Genomic DNA, 16,299 nt, shown 5'->3' with positions numbered 1-16,299 from the left:
ACTGCAGAGGTATTTAATATATTTTGCTATTGCATATGCCCTTCGTACGGTAGACCTTGAATCCTAGTCGAAGCTTTCAACTAATACCCAGCCGATGTCAAAGACGATGCTTTCATTTGAAGAGTTAAAATGAGTTTGTTTATTGAGTAGACCTTCACAAGGAGCATTTGTAATTAATTGACTTTCTCAAATCTGCTCCACGCGGAGTATAAAACAGTGTTGTATATAAAGTTTATTGATAACGACAAAAATATTAGTAAGTTTGATTTCAGTTTTAATGAAAATTCGTCTTATAGTTTAAAATGTATGCACAGTGGTTGGTGGTGGTAGAAATCAATGTATTGATATCGATATAAAAATAAATTGTAACTAGGGATAATCTTTACGATCAAAACGTGACAACATCGCTTGACATTACATTACATGTGTGCAAAAGAAATATATATGCAACACAAAGCTTGTCATTAAGCTAGTCAATTTTAAGTGAACGATTTTGCTATGCAACACTCTGGTCCGAGATTAATGTACAATATACCAGGTTGTGACACATGGCTTAAAAAGAGAGTGAAATCTTTCATGAACTACATACATACCAAAGTGTTTGCAGTACTATCAGAAACATCTTCAAAAATAATACGAATATAAATACAGTTGACGTTTTGGAAATTTATGGCAGCACCTGTCTATGTACGGCTAAAAAATATGGACTTAACTAGAAAAGATAAAAGTAGAATTCGAGGAACAGAGAGATGAGATTCGTACGAAGAGGTGGGTATAATATATTACACAGTGCAAAAATAGAAATAAAAAATCCGAAATACCTTGAAATTACACGTACTCAATGTTAGAAGAATAGATGAAAACAAATCTGAAAGATACAAGTAAGAACGAAGAAAAGAATTGGAAGAGAAGTTTTAAAATGCCACCGTCATTCTCGGTGGTCTTGTGGTTACCGTGCTGACCGTTAGATCTGACATTAGCGGGTTCGAAAACAGTCGGGACTGATGGATTTTAGAAGGGCGATAAAATCATAAAGATAGTGTTCTCTGCAAAGAAAGTAAAGCAGCCACTAGCGTAGCTCAGCCGGAAGTGCATTTGACTCCTGAACCGGAGTTGCGCTCTGGCGTGGGTCCGATTCCCACTTGGGCTGACTACCTGGTTATTTTTTTCTCCGAGGTTTTCCCCAACTGTAAGGCGAATGTCAGGTAATGTATGGCGTATCCTCGGCCTCAACTCGCCAAATACCATCTCGCTATCATGACTCAACTTAGCAGTTGATACAGCGTCGTTAAATAACCATGTAAAAAAGTAAAGCTGTGGGTCCTGTGTCATAGATTAACGACACTTTAAGGGATCTCTGTCCCTGATTAAGGGCTCCAGGAAAATTTATTTTGCCATTTCTCGGCCACGTTGAATTTTGACACTGGATAATCTGCAGTTGAAAAAATATTATTTCCAAAAGGTAAAGGCATCCTCTTTACACCCCTTGAATGCGCATGGGGGCATGAAGATAGAGCTCCATCCTTCCATTACCTCGGCACTAGTAAGAGATGGTGTGATCGGCACCATTCTCCGACCGCTTTTACCCCGAGCAAGACCCGATAGGTATTATAGTCCCGTCGCTCTAATTTCCGGCAGCCAATCGTGTCGCAGGTCGGCTACATTTAAAAGTGTGCATCTTGTGATTCGCTGATGAAGAAGTTATTCATTTTTTAAGGCTCGATAAATAATTAATATAATCGCCCGCCATTTTGGCTCTTTCGTTGACGTTCGCAGAAAGCACACGAAGACGTTATTTGCCGCTCAATTATTTGCTGAAATACAATGCGTTTGATTTATTATCATAGGAGCTACGACATGATAATGTTTAAAGGTGTGGCAAATAGATTCCTCGTATGGTAGCTCGGCAACGAAAGAACAAAAATGGCGAACGATACTACCTACCTAGACTTTATAGAGCCTTCACTTCCTAAGACGTAAGCAAAGAGGAGGAGTCACGCCGGGAATAACAGTGTCGCGACTATATTCAATGTGATAGGAACCTGAGGGAGCCTCGAGTCGTTCTGAAAGCTTTGGCAACGCGAAAATCTCGTCATCATCCGTGACCTTCCAGTTGCTTTACCCGGCCACTGTTAACCCATATTAAATTAAAAATGTAATCCTTGGCGTGACAGCCCATGAAGGGCCCATGCCGACCAGCCGGCTCCTGACCTGACATCCACATGCCCCAGCAAAGGTGAACGATCATCCAATCAGAATGGAGATATCGTGTGATTATGGCATTACACGAGGGAAAAAAATCGCAAAATTTTAATGAAATTACTGTCACATTTTTAACGATAAGTACGGTATCTTAACTGCTGTATCACCTTTACTTTTTAACTTTGCTCTAGAGTATGCCATTAGGAAAGTCCAGGATAACAGAGAGGGTTTGGAATTGAACGGGTTACATCAGCTGCTTGTCTATGCGGATGACATGAATATGTTAGGAGAAAATTCACAAACGATTAGGGAAAACACGGGAATTTTACTGGAAGCAAGTAAAGAGATAGGTTTGGAAGTAAATCCCGAAAAGACAAAGTATATGATTATGTCTCGTGACGAGAATATTGTACGAAATGGAAATATAAAAATTGGAAATTTATCTTTTGAAGAGATGGAGAAGTTCAAATATCTTGGAGCAACAGTAACAAATATAAATGATACTCGGGAGGAAATTAAACGCAGAATAAATATGGGAAATGCCTGTTATTATTTGGTTGAGAAACTTTTATCATCCGGTCTGCTGTCGAAAAATCTGAAAGTTAGAATTTATAAAACAGTTATATTACCGGTTGTTCTGTATGGTTATGAAGCATGGACTCTCACTTTGAGAGAGGAACAGAGATTAAGGGTGTTTGAGAATAAGGTGCTTAGGAAAATATTTGGGGCTAAGAGGGATGAAGTTACAGGAGAATGGAGAAAGTTACACAACACAGAATTGCACGCATTGTATTCTTCACCTGACATAATCAGTAACATTAAATCCAGACGTTTGAGATGGGCAGGGCATGTAGCACGTATGGGCGAAACCAGAAATGCATATAGAGTGTTAGTTGGGAGGCCGGAGGGAAAAAGGCCTTTAGGGAGGCCGAGACATAGATGGGAAGATAATATTAAAATGGATTTGAGGGAAGTGGGATATGATGATAGAGAATGGATTAATCTTGCTCAGGATAGGGACCAATGGTGGGCTTATGTGAGGGCGGCAATGAACCTCCGGGTTCCTTAAAAGCCAGTAAGTAAGTAAGTAAGTACGGTGTCTTATTGATTTTTCACGAAAAAAAAAAAGTTAAAAATTTTTCACCGAAGAAGCCTGGCCCTGTAACATACATTTTAAGTGTGCATTACTACTGTACTTGGGAAAGAAGAAAAAATTGTAGCTGGCCACGGAAATCTAATTTGGGACGTTTAACTTTTTATGAGAAGACACGATACGAGTCGAACAATAGACTTATCAAAACTGTTGTTGCGGAGTAAGCGCTGACCTCGCCCGCCACACTACAGCGTTAACTTCCTCGAGGCAGGTGCGTGGAGTTAGTGGAAATATTGCAGACAAGCCGGTAACTTCTAAAAGGACGCCATAAGCGTCTACACCGACTGTAGTACTTCACCTGGCCGCCAGTGTCGCATTGACTGTGTGTGTTTTATTATGAGGGGAGGAAGCGCATTACGCACCTGTTGCGTGAATATCTGATGGTGCAGAGAATCCAGTGTACAGTGAGCGAGTGCCCTATTAACGGTTGTTGTGTCCGTTATTATGCCGTCTCGCTGCCATTCCGTTGTGAAGTAGACGAGTATAATTACGACAGACGAGCTGCAAGTTGGGCGGATCCAAAATTGGTTCATTGTCGCGAGATCAAGAGGGTAGTGTTTGTTATTCGTTTCAGCCCGTGATTTTACACAGTAGCAGAAGAACGAGCTGTTACAGCTTAATATTAACGCGTGTGTTCGGAACAATGAAGTGTTACTTACGTATCAGAATTAACACTTGGAGTGTTGATACGAAAACTCATCATTACATGAATAGTTTGGAATCAGTACATTGTATTGAAGAATCGGTACCTACCGGTAGTGATGTATGTAAGGCGTTCTGCTGTTTCGTGTTCAGTGTTGAGTCAGATAACTGTTAAATTTCAGTGACGTTTGAGTGATAGCGCTTTAAATGTGGAATTAGGACGTGATGAGACGATATGGACACACTGACATTGGTCCCAGAAAAAGTAGGTGGAGTGCTTGGGACCGTTGTTCAGCAATGCCTGTCTTCTCTTTGCCCAAGGTGAATGATTCTTTAGTCAAAATGGAGTTTCAGGGAGCCACATAGACAGTATTATAAACAGGCTGTTATCTTGTGTTATATTTGCAGTGTATATATTATCCATAGACTACGGCATGCTTGTCGCATACGTGAATTATTATCCATAAATTATGTTAGATTAGAGCTAACGGTAGTGTTTTAGTCTGCATTATTTTTTTATTTACCAGTAGCTCAGTTGATAGAGCAACCGGTTGCGGACTGGACTTTCAAGGGTTGTCTCGAATAGTAGCGAGATTTTTCTCGCTAAAACTTCCGAGAACAACCCTACAGTAAAACGACGGTTGGAACTTGGTGCCGACCACGCCTTATTTCCTGGTGTCGAGGTCATGAAAGCATGGATGTCTACCTCCATGTACCCTATGCGCCTTCATGGCGTGAAAAGGGATAGCTATACTTTTACCTAATTGTGTAAAAGACGCCCGCATTTCCGCCATTTCATAGCACTTTCTAAAATCATTCGGATCAGGAGCGTACGCAGGATTACCGGGTTTGAACCTCCTCCCCTTGAACTTAAAAAGTGACATGTTTAGATCTGAGTATTTTTTTTATTCATAATCGTTTTCTCTTCTCTAATTTTTCACTGTCAGAGTAACAAAGTCTACATCGACATAAGGCATAGTCCTCCTACTCGTATAATCCCTGTACTTGGTGCAGCGGCGCGTTCGAATTATAACAATGCTATCTTTATTATAGAGAGACCAACCGTCTAGTACCGATCTTGTAATAAAGTGAATGAAATTTAACTTGTTATTTGTTAAAAATTGGATTTCTGTGAAAAAATTACGTTTCAAAGATTTTATAAGGATATTCATGAAGAATATATAGTGTAAAATGCGCCCTCAATTTTCAATATTTTCTGTTATTAAGTTCAATAAAAGGTTAAAAATCTGCTTGTAAATTATACTTAAATTGATTCTATTGATCTATCTAAAGTTTGTTCTTTTTTTTTTAATAATATTAACTTTTGTATTTCTTATATTAGAAGAAACTACACCAGAACACGAGCTTTGCTCATACTTATGTTTTTGATTAGTTTCTTGTGTTTTTTATATACTTTTTAGTATAAATAAATACCACAGTATACTCGCGTGATTCACGTGTCATGTATGTTGGATGCATTTTAAGGCGTATTAGGAGTGATGAAAGTTATATTCAATTAAGATTTATTTTCTTTTAATCATTAAAGTAATTAAACTAGCTTGTTTACCCATTCATGATGGTGTTATTTGGGTCGCCTATTCGAACAATGTGGACGGCGTTTCTGGGACACAGCATTTTCCATAGACTCGCGGCGGTTCGAACCGCCGTAAAAAATAAAAGAAAACTTAAATTTTAATAAATATTAAAACGTCTGGCGGAAATTATTCGTGGTAATAGAATAAGAAGTGTTAAGTTATCCCTCGAAAAAAATATAAAAAGGCTTAGTTTTATTGTCTCTGTTTTTCCAGTCATAATTATATTTCTTAAGAATGGTACGGGAAAATCTGTATAATATTTTCAGTTTCACATAATCTTAGGGGAAATACTTATTTGATCTGTCCGTGTTCTTTCCATTTGTTGTAATGTGTTATGGAAAAAATGTACGATACGTAATGAGAATAATCTCTGTAATGTTGACAATTAATATTTGAGGAGAAAAATTCGCTCCGGCGCCGGGGATCGAACCCGGGTCCTTGGTTCTACGTACCAAGCGCTCTCATAGCTAGCAGTGCATCATAACTGCGGAATCCCGGCCAAATAAGTCACTCAACTGAGTGCGCTCCTAGTATAATGGCAGTTGACACTAGACATATACGTCAACATATATGCCTAACTTGGAGTCAGGCCACAAAGGGAAACGCTGAAGGAGGAAGATTCGATCCGTTGCTGTGGATTGAATTCGGCGTAGCTCAGTGGTCAGAGCGCTTGGTACGTAGAACCAAGGACCCGGGTTCGATCCCCGGCGCCGGAGCGAATTTTTCTTCTCAAATATTAAGAGAAAAAATAGGCTTAGTAGAGTGTCTTTTTTATTTGTATTGCAGTTTATATCAAGTTAAACGATTGATTATCCAGTGTTGTTCATTCTTGCGTTGTTCATTTGCAGCTTTGAACTAAAACATTATCAGTTCTTATATATTCTATCGCTTCTGTCCAGTAGGCCTATAGTATTATTCTGAATGAATGAATGGATAATGGATGTTTTACTCTTAGTTTAATATATGCTTATATGTATGATTTACTTCGTGTTTTCAAGAGCGCATTTCCAATGCATATCGTAGAGTTGAAAACTAGAAAACAACGAAAGAATTTGGCACAGTCGCGTTAGCAGAAAGGGCGGAAGAGAATTGTAAAATAAATCGTTATTCTCTTGTTCGTTCCTAAATCAGACGTTAATGCTTATTCCAGGAATTATTACTTGTCATGGTACATATTTCACGTAAGGAATTCCTGTGGTGTTAAATGTCCTGGGCGTTGTGGCGCAGTGTAGTTATCTTTTGTTTTCTCTTTTCAATTTTTTTTTTCTCCAGTAATGAGATTGTATTCTTGCGTGTAGACAGTAAGATTATTTTCATTTGCAAACATTACGGTATCCAAATTAGAAGTACTCGGAAACTTTTGCTGATCAATTATTAAAATGTACGACATGTCTGATTCCAGGAAAGCCCGTCGGAAAGACAAAGAACCATCAACTCCGTGCCCTGACGACCCAAAGTTGTACCTGGAGGAAGCTGTGTTGGAGCGAAAGCTGCCTGATATTGACTTGAGAGTTTTGGTAGACCTACCAGCAGGCTTGGATTACAACGAGTGGCTAGCTTCACATAGTAAGTTGGTTACACCACTTGGATTGCAAGGGACTTTTTGAATATATTACCCCCAAAATTGGTTGAGCATGTTATGCAATTAGGATAAGAAATGTGTTGCTGGCACTAATGCACTAAAGTTAATATGAAGGGTGGAAGTGATACATATGTACAGATTGAAGGGGATAATACAATACATTAAAATATATATAATAGTACATTATGCAACGAGCTTATAATGGTAGTAATTAAGACGCGAGTATGTTTGTTTATGAAACGAGCGCAAGCGAGTTTCATAATTTTCATACGAGCGTCTTAATTACCATTATAGGCAAGTTCCATACGACTTTTTATGCTCGACCATATTTCTAACTTGAAATTATTCATAAATATTCATGTTATGGTTATCGAAGTGAGGAGCGAAACTGACCTTCTAAATTGTGAGATGTGCGCAGACGCGAAAGTATTGATTCTTTCCGAGGAACGAATGTCATTGACCTTGATATAATCTAGAGAATAACATGAACATTAATCTTGATATAACCTGGAAATTGATTTAGAATTGAAAAACGAGATGACAAATTGAATTTATTTGAATATTATTTACAATTAACGCAAATTATTATAGTAACAGAACATAACCTTCTGCGACAGTATTGGATTTCCAGCCTCCGTGACGTTTTGCTAGTTGTCTTTCGATTGCGTATTCGAGAATAATCGATACTTGCGCTTTTATAATGCTACAATGGTGATTTCTCATTGGCTGAACAACTGAATTATAGTGAATAGGTGTACTTTAATGAGGTGCATTAAAGGGCTACTACCAGGTGTATAATTACTACATTTCGGCATGGTCGAGCATAAAACCTATTATGCGTTTTATAATTAAAGTGCATGGTTAATTAGAAAAGTAGCTTAAAAGTCTGCGTAGTTTGTCAAAAGAGCATCGTCGGCCCACCTACGATTACACGGTTGCCAGACTTTCTAATGACAAGAAATGATAATCTTTTTACTTAATTCTCAAGAAAATCGTCCATTTTATTGAAAACTGCAAAGGGATAAATCATTCCTCATCGTGAGTTTCTTTAATGATAAGAGTAAAGATTATAATCTACGGATATAGTAGGCCCACTTATCGAGTGAAACAATGTTAACTTCTAGGGGAAAATTATTTTTTCTGACAAAAGTATTCATTTGGGGTAAGATGGTATTATTAGGTCCCTCACTGTAGAGCGATTAGTATGTCTGTGAGCGGGCTCGGGTTCAAATCCTGGTTGGAGCAAGTTACCTGGTTGAGGTTTTTACCCGGACTTTTCCTCAGTCCTACGAGTAAATAGGGCAGAGTCTGGCTGGGTGGAAGAGAAGGCCTACTGGCCTTAGCTCTGCCAGATTAAATAAATTATTATTATTATTATTATTATTATTATTATTATTATTATTATTATTAATGCTGGCTAACTTTTGGCATGTGGTCCTCGGATTCATTTTGCTGGTATTATCATTATAATCGTCATCATTAGATACGGAAAGTAACTGGAAACTATAGTCTCTATCATTCTCTAACACAGTACGATAGCTGCTGGATCGCCAATCAGGCACAGTCCGATAGCTATTAAATCACCAACGATCTTACGGTCAGGCACTTAAAAATCTCATGATCACTTGCTTTATTAGCCTTTCAAATGAATGCGTGAGGTCTCATTTCACCCTGTACAACTCCTTGGCCATAGCATTTTGTTAGGGATACTCCACTAAAATGACAACTTTTTTCCTAATAATTTTTTTCGATCAAATTTTGAGAGCATCTTTACTATGTAAAAGATTAACAAAATCCAAATTTTGAACTCCCAAACGTTTTTGGCTTTTGATTTTTTTTTGTTATTTTTAGAAATATTTTGAAACCCAAGTTTTTAGTAGAACATTTTTAAGATTCTTTTTTGTTTACATTCGCAAGACATAGAGAAACATTTCTAGGCGTTCATTTTATGAAATATCTCATTTATTCACTTTCAACCATTTTTTTTTTATTTTAAAAATGTTAATTTTCCTATAATTCATGAAAAATATTAATAAAATAAGCTAGCAGCTACCTCATAAATGCTTGCAGTAAAAATTTCATCCAGAGTGATTAATGTTTGGCATAAAAAAGTTGGTGTTGAATCAAGAAAAATAAACTCACGGAAAGTGGACTTAAAATTAAAATGAATATTTACGTAAATTAAATTTCTCCTCCGCTACATTCATTTGGTAACTTCAGGGAGCCAACTTTAGAACAGAAAGTTACTAGATTTGTAATCAGAAATTTGTAAAAAAGAATTCTTTGATGAAAAAATAATTTTGACAGCTCTTTAAATGCCGCGCTCCCTTACGTCCTTAATTAAAACATTTTTAAACATATTTGTAATTAGAATTGAACTAACTCCATTCGGGGTATGAACATATACATTCTAAAGAAGTGAAATAGCCATTAAATTTTTTTAGGAAATTTTCATGATTTTCAGTGGAGTCTCCCCTTAAGTGAAATAAGCCGAGGAAAACGTAAACCTCATTCAAATCCTAGGCATTAAACCTGAGGCATTCTGTATGTAAGTAGCTGTGGTCTCAGCAAGGCAAGAACACGAGATATTTGCAGAGACGAAGGAGCTTCGGATCACGTTTTCTCCAACACCTTTGCTTTTCCTAGCAATCTGATTTTCATTATGTATCTCATCACCATGCTATCGGATGATAGTTATTAGAGGGACGCTTTAGTATAATAGCGTTTTAAATAGGATTGAAAGTTCATGTTGTAGGGGCATTGAGAGCCCGTACATTTAAGAAGATGGTAGGGGACGGTATTTGGAACAAAAACAAACGTTAATATACTTTGTTTATATTTTCATATTACATTTCAGAAAGAAGAAGTTCAATGTTTTCACATTTTCTCTAGCTGATTCTTGTATATCAAACAGTTCGTTAAAACGAAACCTCGTTACAGAAGTTGGCTTTGCGTATTGGTTTATTTAGGTGACGAGCCTTGATGAATTACAGAGTAACTGATTGAAATTAGCCGAACTAGGTTGCTGTTTATTATCAGGACGTATCTTCACCAGGAGGTGGGTTCAGTGTGGGTTTACGTATGTATGACAGGAGGTAGAAGTACAAACGACGTAGAGTAAGTGATTGCTTCCTTCAAAATGTACGAGCATACCACCTGAACTGAAAACATTGGTGTGAAAAAAATTGTCGGCAAAACCATCGGATACTGTAAGTATAAGGGTCTGATTTAAGCCGTTAATGTTTGTGTAGGCAGCCCAAATATCAGTCCAGACATGTGGGAGGTATTTAATGGTTTCGCAGGAATCAGGGGTGTGTATAACGTCCACTGACATCGTCACGTGAGTGTTACGAATTTTAGTTTTCGTGTGATAATTTTATGTTAAACATGTGCAGTCAATCTGTTATGTTAATTATTTATTTTCTTTCGGCTTTCTAACGTTTCTTATAATCGTGTTTTTCATTGGATAGCATTTTATCGAGTCATTTGCTTTTCTCATATTATTTCTTAATACACAAGTTATCTCCAATCCCTTAAATTAATTTTTGTTTCATTCGGAATAAATAACGGACATACTATGAAGGTACCTGTAAAGAGCAGACAGCATAGAGTTTTAACACAATTTATTCATTTATTTAAAGATATTTTGAGTATGTCACTTCTAGCGACACTATCATGAGAACATCATAACCTTGGTAGACCATGAAAAACGTTGTATTCAGACTGTGAATACCAAACGGTCTAGGACATACGAGATTACTGACAACCCGCATGAAGCTCGACCATGTCAACTTACACTTCTTTCTGGAATATCGTATATTCAATTCTACTGTCGCTATCATTCATTTTTGCTGTCATGGGTTTCAGAGATTCGAACCGTGAATAATTACCGAAGGCAGGAGTCAAGCTTTTGTAACTACTGCTGTGAAATATTGTTGTTCGTAAGGTGTTTCATCGATTACATATTTCCGCTTTAAAGTAGAATCACATGCTACTGGAGTTCAACATTAAAGTATATGAAAAGAAGAACCGGGTATCGAACCGTCACAGGCAGTCGAAATATTCATAGAACCTATTACTCTAGCTGAGAGCCATTAACTACCTTGAGAGATCCGCTTATTAGAAATTAATGTTTATTTACTAAAACACATCAAATGAATCAATATATTAATCAGTCAACCCGTTTGTATCTATTTATTATTTTAGTTGTTTTCATTCATTATTAAAACTAAAATACAAGCACTGCCAGTTAGAGAATTTCAACGACGATAAGTGTCTACCCGTGCCTAAAGCAATTTATGAAGGCCTTGAGTCAAAGATTCTATACATGAATGTATTTGACATATTTTTGTTCCAAATAGCGTCATCTGTCACTGATAACGTAAAGTATTAACTGCCCTTGCACTTTGTATAGAATAGCTTATTAGTTCATTATCCTCTGTACTGAATTCTTAAGTATATATCCATTGACTCTTTTCTTATTTATTTGCAGCAATCGCGTTTTTTGATCATATCAACCTAGTATATGGAACCATCTCAGAATTCTGCACCATGTCAGGATGCCCTGACATGACAGGTCCAGGATTAAGGTAGGTTTATCATGTTCTTTGTTTCAACTTTAATTGATATAGATCGTATCCGCATGCACAACTTTCTAATGGGGAAAGATAGGTGGCAGGAAGTCATGTGGAGTAAACTGTAAATACATAACAGTACACAGCCAAACCTTGTGGCTGCTGGCTGACAACATTAAACCTTTGCTTGCATTCAAAGAATTCAGTCAAATAATTGATTCCATTGATTGTGTCCCATTATTTCTTTTGTAACATTTTGTACAAAATACTGTACATATTCTCTCCACTTCTACCATTTCTTCCTGCTTCACAGACCCCGTCTTTCTTCTCTTATTTGTCTGTCCCAGGGGGCGTACTTTGAAGACGGTGTTGTGTAAATGGTTATAAGTAGAGGGCGGAAAAATGTGCGTTACCACGCGATACAGGTTAGTTTGGTGTGAAGTATGGATGACGTCACAGGTACAAGCGCAGTAACATAAATGCATTAGGAGAGGGCGGCAGTACAAGTAGGAACCAACAAATTACCTTCAGTGTCAACTTCTAGTCGTATAGGAAAGAAAGCCAGGTATTCAGAAAATTGTTTATTGCCTTTGTACAGATGGTAGTGTTGTTGTAAAAATGATTTAAAGTACCTAACTCGAAAGTTTTGGAATTAAACAGTCTAAGAAATAAATATGGAAGAGAAATTTTGATTCCGCAAGGGGAAAATATTTTCTGAGCCGTGCACAAATGCGAAATTAATAAAATACGTAGGAAATATTGCATAGAGCAGCATTATAACAGCAAGAAACATACCGAAAACATACAAAGGTCTTCGACGTCAAATAATGGAAGACATACACGATCTGAATTTAATGTGGATTTATGTAATATGATGATTTCTGCAAATATTCCGTTCAAGGAACTTGATGATCCACATTTTAGAGGTGAAAAGGTGAAAGAAAAATTCCACAAATTCTGTAAAAAAAAATGTCAGTTATACAGTTATGTGTAATACTTTGAGTGGATGGAAAAACGACATTGTTACTATGCTTTTTAATTTGCACCTCTAACATCTTGTGACACGGAAAGAAGCTTTTCGATGTTGAAAAACTGTTTGGGTGAGAGACGTCGAACTTTCTCTTTCGATGATTTACGGATGTATATTGTGGTTCAGTGTAATGCATCCTTTAATCATCCAGGCGGTGACAGTTAACATTTGAAGTAAGTTTTTAAATCATCATAACAATATTACAACTTCATTCCAGTATTTATAGATCGATTGAATGGAGTGGTGAGGTTTTCATTACCAGACTGTACTCTCTTGCCGCTGTTTATGTAGCGAATGGCAACAATATAGTCCGTTGATACTGAACTTAAAGCATAACGCATATTTTTCCTCCCTTTAGTTATAAGCCATCTGCAACAAAGATATCTACACCTGTTCGCACTGAGTCTGGAGAGTAGGTCACATACCACACGGACGAGGCAGAGAAGTTGCCTATAGAGCAAGGCTTTGCCATCCGAAATTCCTATACTTTCTGACTCTACTAGTATATTTCACCAATAAAATTAATTGTAGAGGAGCGTTTCATGGATAACGAAAGTAATTAAAATGTATTTCTTTAGTGTGTTGAATTATTCAGCCTTCCATTATAATGACATACTTTCTTGTTGCAGGACCTACTTGTGGTTTGATGACAAGGGCAAGAAGACACGAGTAGCTGCTCCACAGTACATAGACTATGTGATGACATTCACACAAAAGACTATTAGTGATGAGTCCATCTTCCCAACAAAATATGGTAACTTACTGCTATATTTTACTTGCATCTCAGTATCATTGGCACCTGTGATGTACAGGGCTTTTAAAAAAATAAATGCATAACTGCAATGAAAATTGAATGAGAAGATTTTAGAAAGAAAGCTCATATATTTAAGAAGGAATATTTTTATGAAAATCCCACATCGTGGTCTAAGGCATTCTGCCTAGAACTCGTGTTATGGAATACACGCTGGTTCAAGTCCTAATAGAGGAAGAAATTTTCTCATGAAATTTTGGACAGTATGGGACTGGTGCAAATCCAGTATTATGATGCTCTTGGGGAGTTACGATTTAAGTAGCCAGCTATAATGGCTGGGAGGATTATCGTGCTAACCACACTATACCTCCATTCTGGTTGGATGATCGTCCACCTCTGCTTCGGCATGTGGACGTGAGGTCAATATCTGGTTGGTCGGCTGTAGCACCACAGATTTTTATGAAAACAAAATATTTTTACGACTCTTGTGTGAATTATGATGTCATTGGTAATATTTTTAGACATCCTGTAGTTTTTTTTTAATATCGTCTGAAATAATTTATTTATGCAACGATCATATAATGAAAGCTACTGAGACACGAGCGCCGGAGGAGCTCGCATCGAAAACTGCAGAGTGTCTTAATAGCCATTATATGTATGAGAGTTACATAAAACTATTTTTCTACGACCTGTAGTAAGGTTAGACAAAATTCACTCATGTCATACAGTAGTCCAAGGCATGGTTCCTTAAACTGAAGGTGGGCAAAATAAGGCCTGTATATCATATATGGCCCTCTGATGTGTTCAGCCCGGCCCTCAGGATAAATAACTTTTCAATTTTTTTTTAATATAAATGTTTACGAATATTAGACAGAAGTTTGGCAATAGGCAAAGTTAACGATAAATTTAAAACAAATTTCACCCTTTATTGTTTCTCAAAATTAACACGATGTTGGAGTGGTTGACCCTCGCTCAGGTAAAGTCTTGCAGTATTGCTTGCATTCAAGTGCTACTCTCGGTTCGGTGGTTGAATTTCGTTATGTTTCCACCCTGACACCCTTCTTCTTAGATTATCTATCACAGCGCCAAACAGGGTTCAAATTATTCCATCACAGTGCCAAATAAGGTTCTTTGTCAGTACACAACATAGTTCTCTTGCCTATATGTAAACATTGTCTTGTATACATGTTGTATTACAGTATCTGATTTATTTATTTAATTGTTTATTCATTTATTTATTTTTTATTTGTTTGTTTATTTATTTATTTGTTTGTTTATTTATTTATTTATTTATTTCATCAATCTTTGTTCACGTCATGGCGGATTAGATGTGTTTCAGTTCTTAATTCACCATCACTCCATGTAATTGTTACAAAAAATAATACAAATGGAATCTATAAGTATCAGCATCCATTCATAATAATAATAATAATAATAATAATAATAATAATAATAATAATAAGAATAATAAGAATACAGTTACTTACTTACAAATGGCTTTTAAGGAACCCGAAGGTTCATTGCCGCCCTCACATAAGCCCGCCAGCAGTCCCTATCCTGTGCAAGATTAATCCAGTCTCTATCATCATATCCCACCTCCCTCAAATCCATTTTAATATTATCCTCCCATCTACGTCTCGGCCTCCCTAAAGGTCTTTTTCCCTCCGGTCTCCCAACTAACACTCTATATGCATTTCTGGATTCGCCCATACGTGCTACATGCCCTGCCCATCTAAAATGTCTGGATTTAATGTCCCTAATTATGTCAGGTGAAGAATATAATGTGTGCAGTTCTGTGTTGTGTAACTTTCTCCATTCTCCTGTAACTTCATCCCGCTTAGCCCCAAATATTTTCCCAAGAACCTTATTCTCAAACACCCTTAACCTATGTTCCTCTCTCAAAGTGAGAGTCCAAGTTTCACAACCATACAGAAGAACCGGTAATATAACTGTTTTATAAATTCTAACTTTCAGATTTTTGGACAGCAGACTGGATGATAAGAGCTTCTCAACCGAATAATAACACGCATTTCCCATATTTATTCTGCGTTTAATTTCCTCCCGAGTGTCATTTATATTTGTTACTATTGCTCCAAGATATTTGAATTTTTCCACCTCTTCGAAGGATAAATTTCCAATTTTTATATTTCCATTTCTTACAATATTCTTGTCACGAGACATAATCATATACTTTGTCTTTTCGGGATTTACTTCCAAACCGATCGCTTTACTTGCTTCAAGTAAAATTTCCGTGTTTTCCCTAATCGTTTGTGTATTTTCTCCTAACATATTCACGTCATCCGCATAGACAAGAAGCTGATGTAACCCGTTCAATGATAATGATAATACTACTACTAATAATAAAACTAATAATAAATATAGCCCTTGTATTTGAAACTCTTACTTTAACTTTTTCATTTCTATACTCAATCTCTTAAAAATTATTCTGTTAACTTCATTGACTACTTTTCATAGTTTCCTATCGTGTCCGACTACTCAACATTTCTAATTCCATATCCGTCAGAGCTTTGACTTGCTCTTTCCATCTAATTTTAACTCTAAAAAGAAATTTTCCTAATTTTTGCAAATTCCTGGAGTTTAGGGGACTATTCATTCTTTTATAAGCTAATATAGCATTTATTTGTAGAAATTTTTTATCCACCCACCCATTTTTCAAATCATTCGTTGCCTGACACTTTAGTGCTATGAGCATTGCTTCTTCCGCTAGAACATTTATCTTTCTCTATGTTCCCTCACTTATTCTTGAGCC

General features: G+C 36.8%; 1 protein-coding gene across 6 annotated transcripts in view; it reads left to right on the top strand.

Annotated features, from left to right (window-relative positions):
* Mob2 (MOB kinase activator 2) overlaps window positions 1-16,299 on the top strand; it is a 446,746-nt gene that overhangs the window by 402,573 nt on the left and 27,874 nt on the right. For 5 of the 6 annotated variants that reach the window (XR_011331035.1, XM_069819273.1, XM_069819274.1 and 2 more), the window contains 3 exons: window positions 6,995-7,158; window positions 11,667-11,763; window positions 13,408-13,532. Coding sequence is in view for 5 of the 6 variants with exons in the window: in XM_069819273.1 (XP_069675374.1) it covers window positions 6,995-7,158; window positions 11,667-11,763; window positions 13,408-13,532 (386 nt within the window). In the remaining variant the exon portion in view is untranslated. Of the gene's footprint in view, window positions 1-3,655; window positions 4,319-6,994; window positions 7,159-11,666; window positions 11,764-13,407; window positions 13,533-16,299 lie in introns of those variants that run through there. The other variant, XM_069819272.1, reaches the window with a different exon arrangement.

This window comes from Periplaneta americana, chromosome 2 (genome assembly GCF_040183065.1).
Source record: "Periplaneta americana isolate PAMFEO1 chromosome 2, P.americana_PAMFEO1_priV1, whole genome shotgun sequence".
NCBI lineage: Eukaryota > Metazoa > Arthropoda > Insecta > Blattodea > Blattidae > Periplaneta > Periplaneta americana.
Note: the sequence above shows the minus strand (reverse complement) of the source record. Positions and strands in the feature narration are given on the sequence as shown.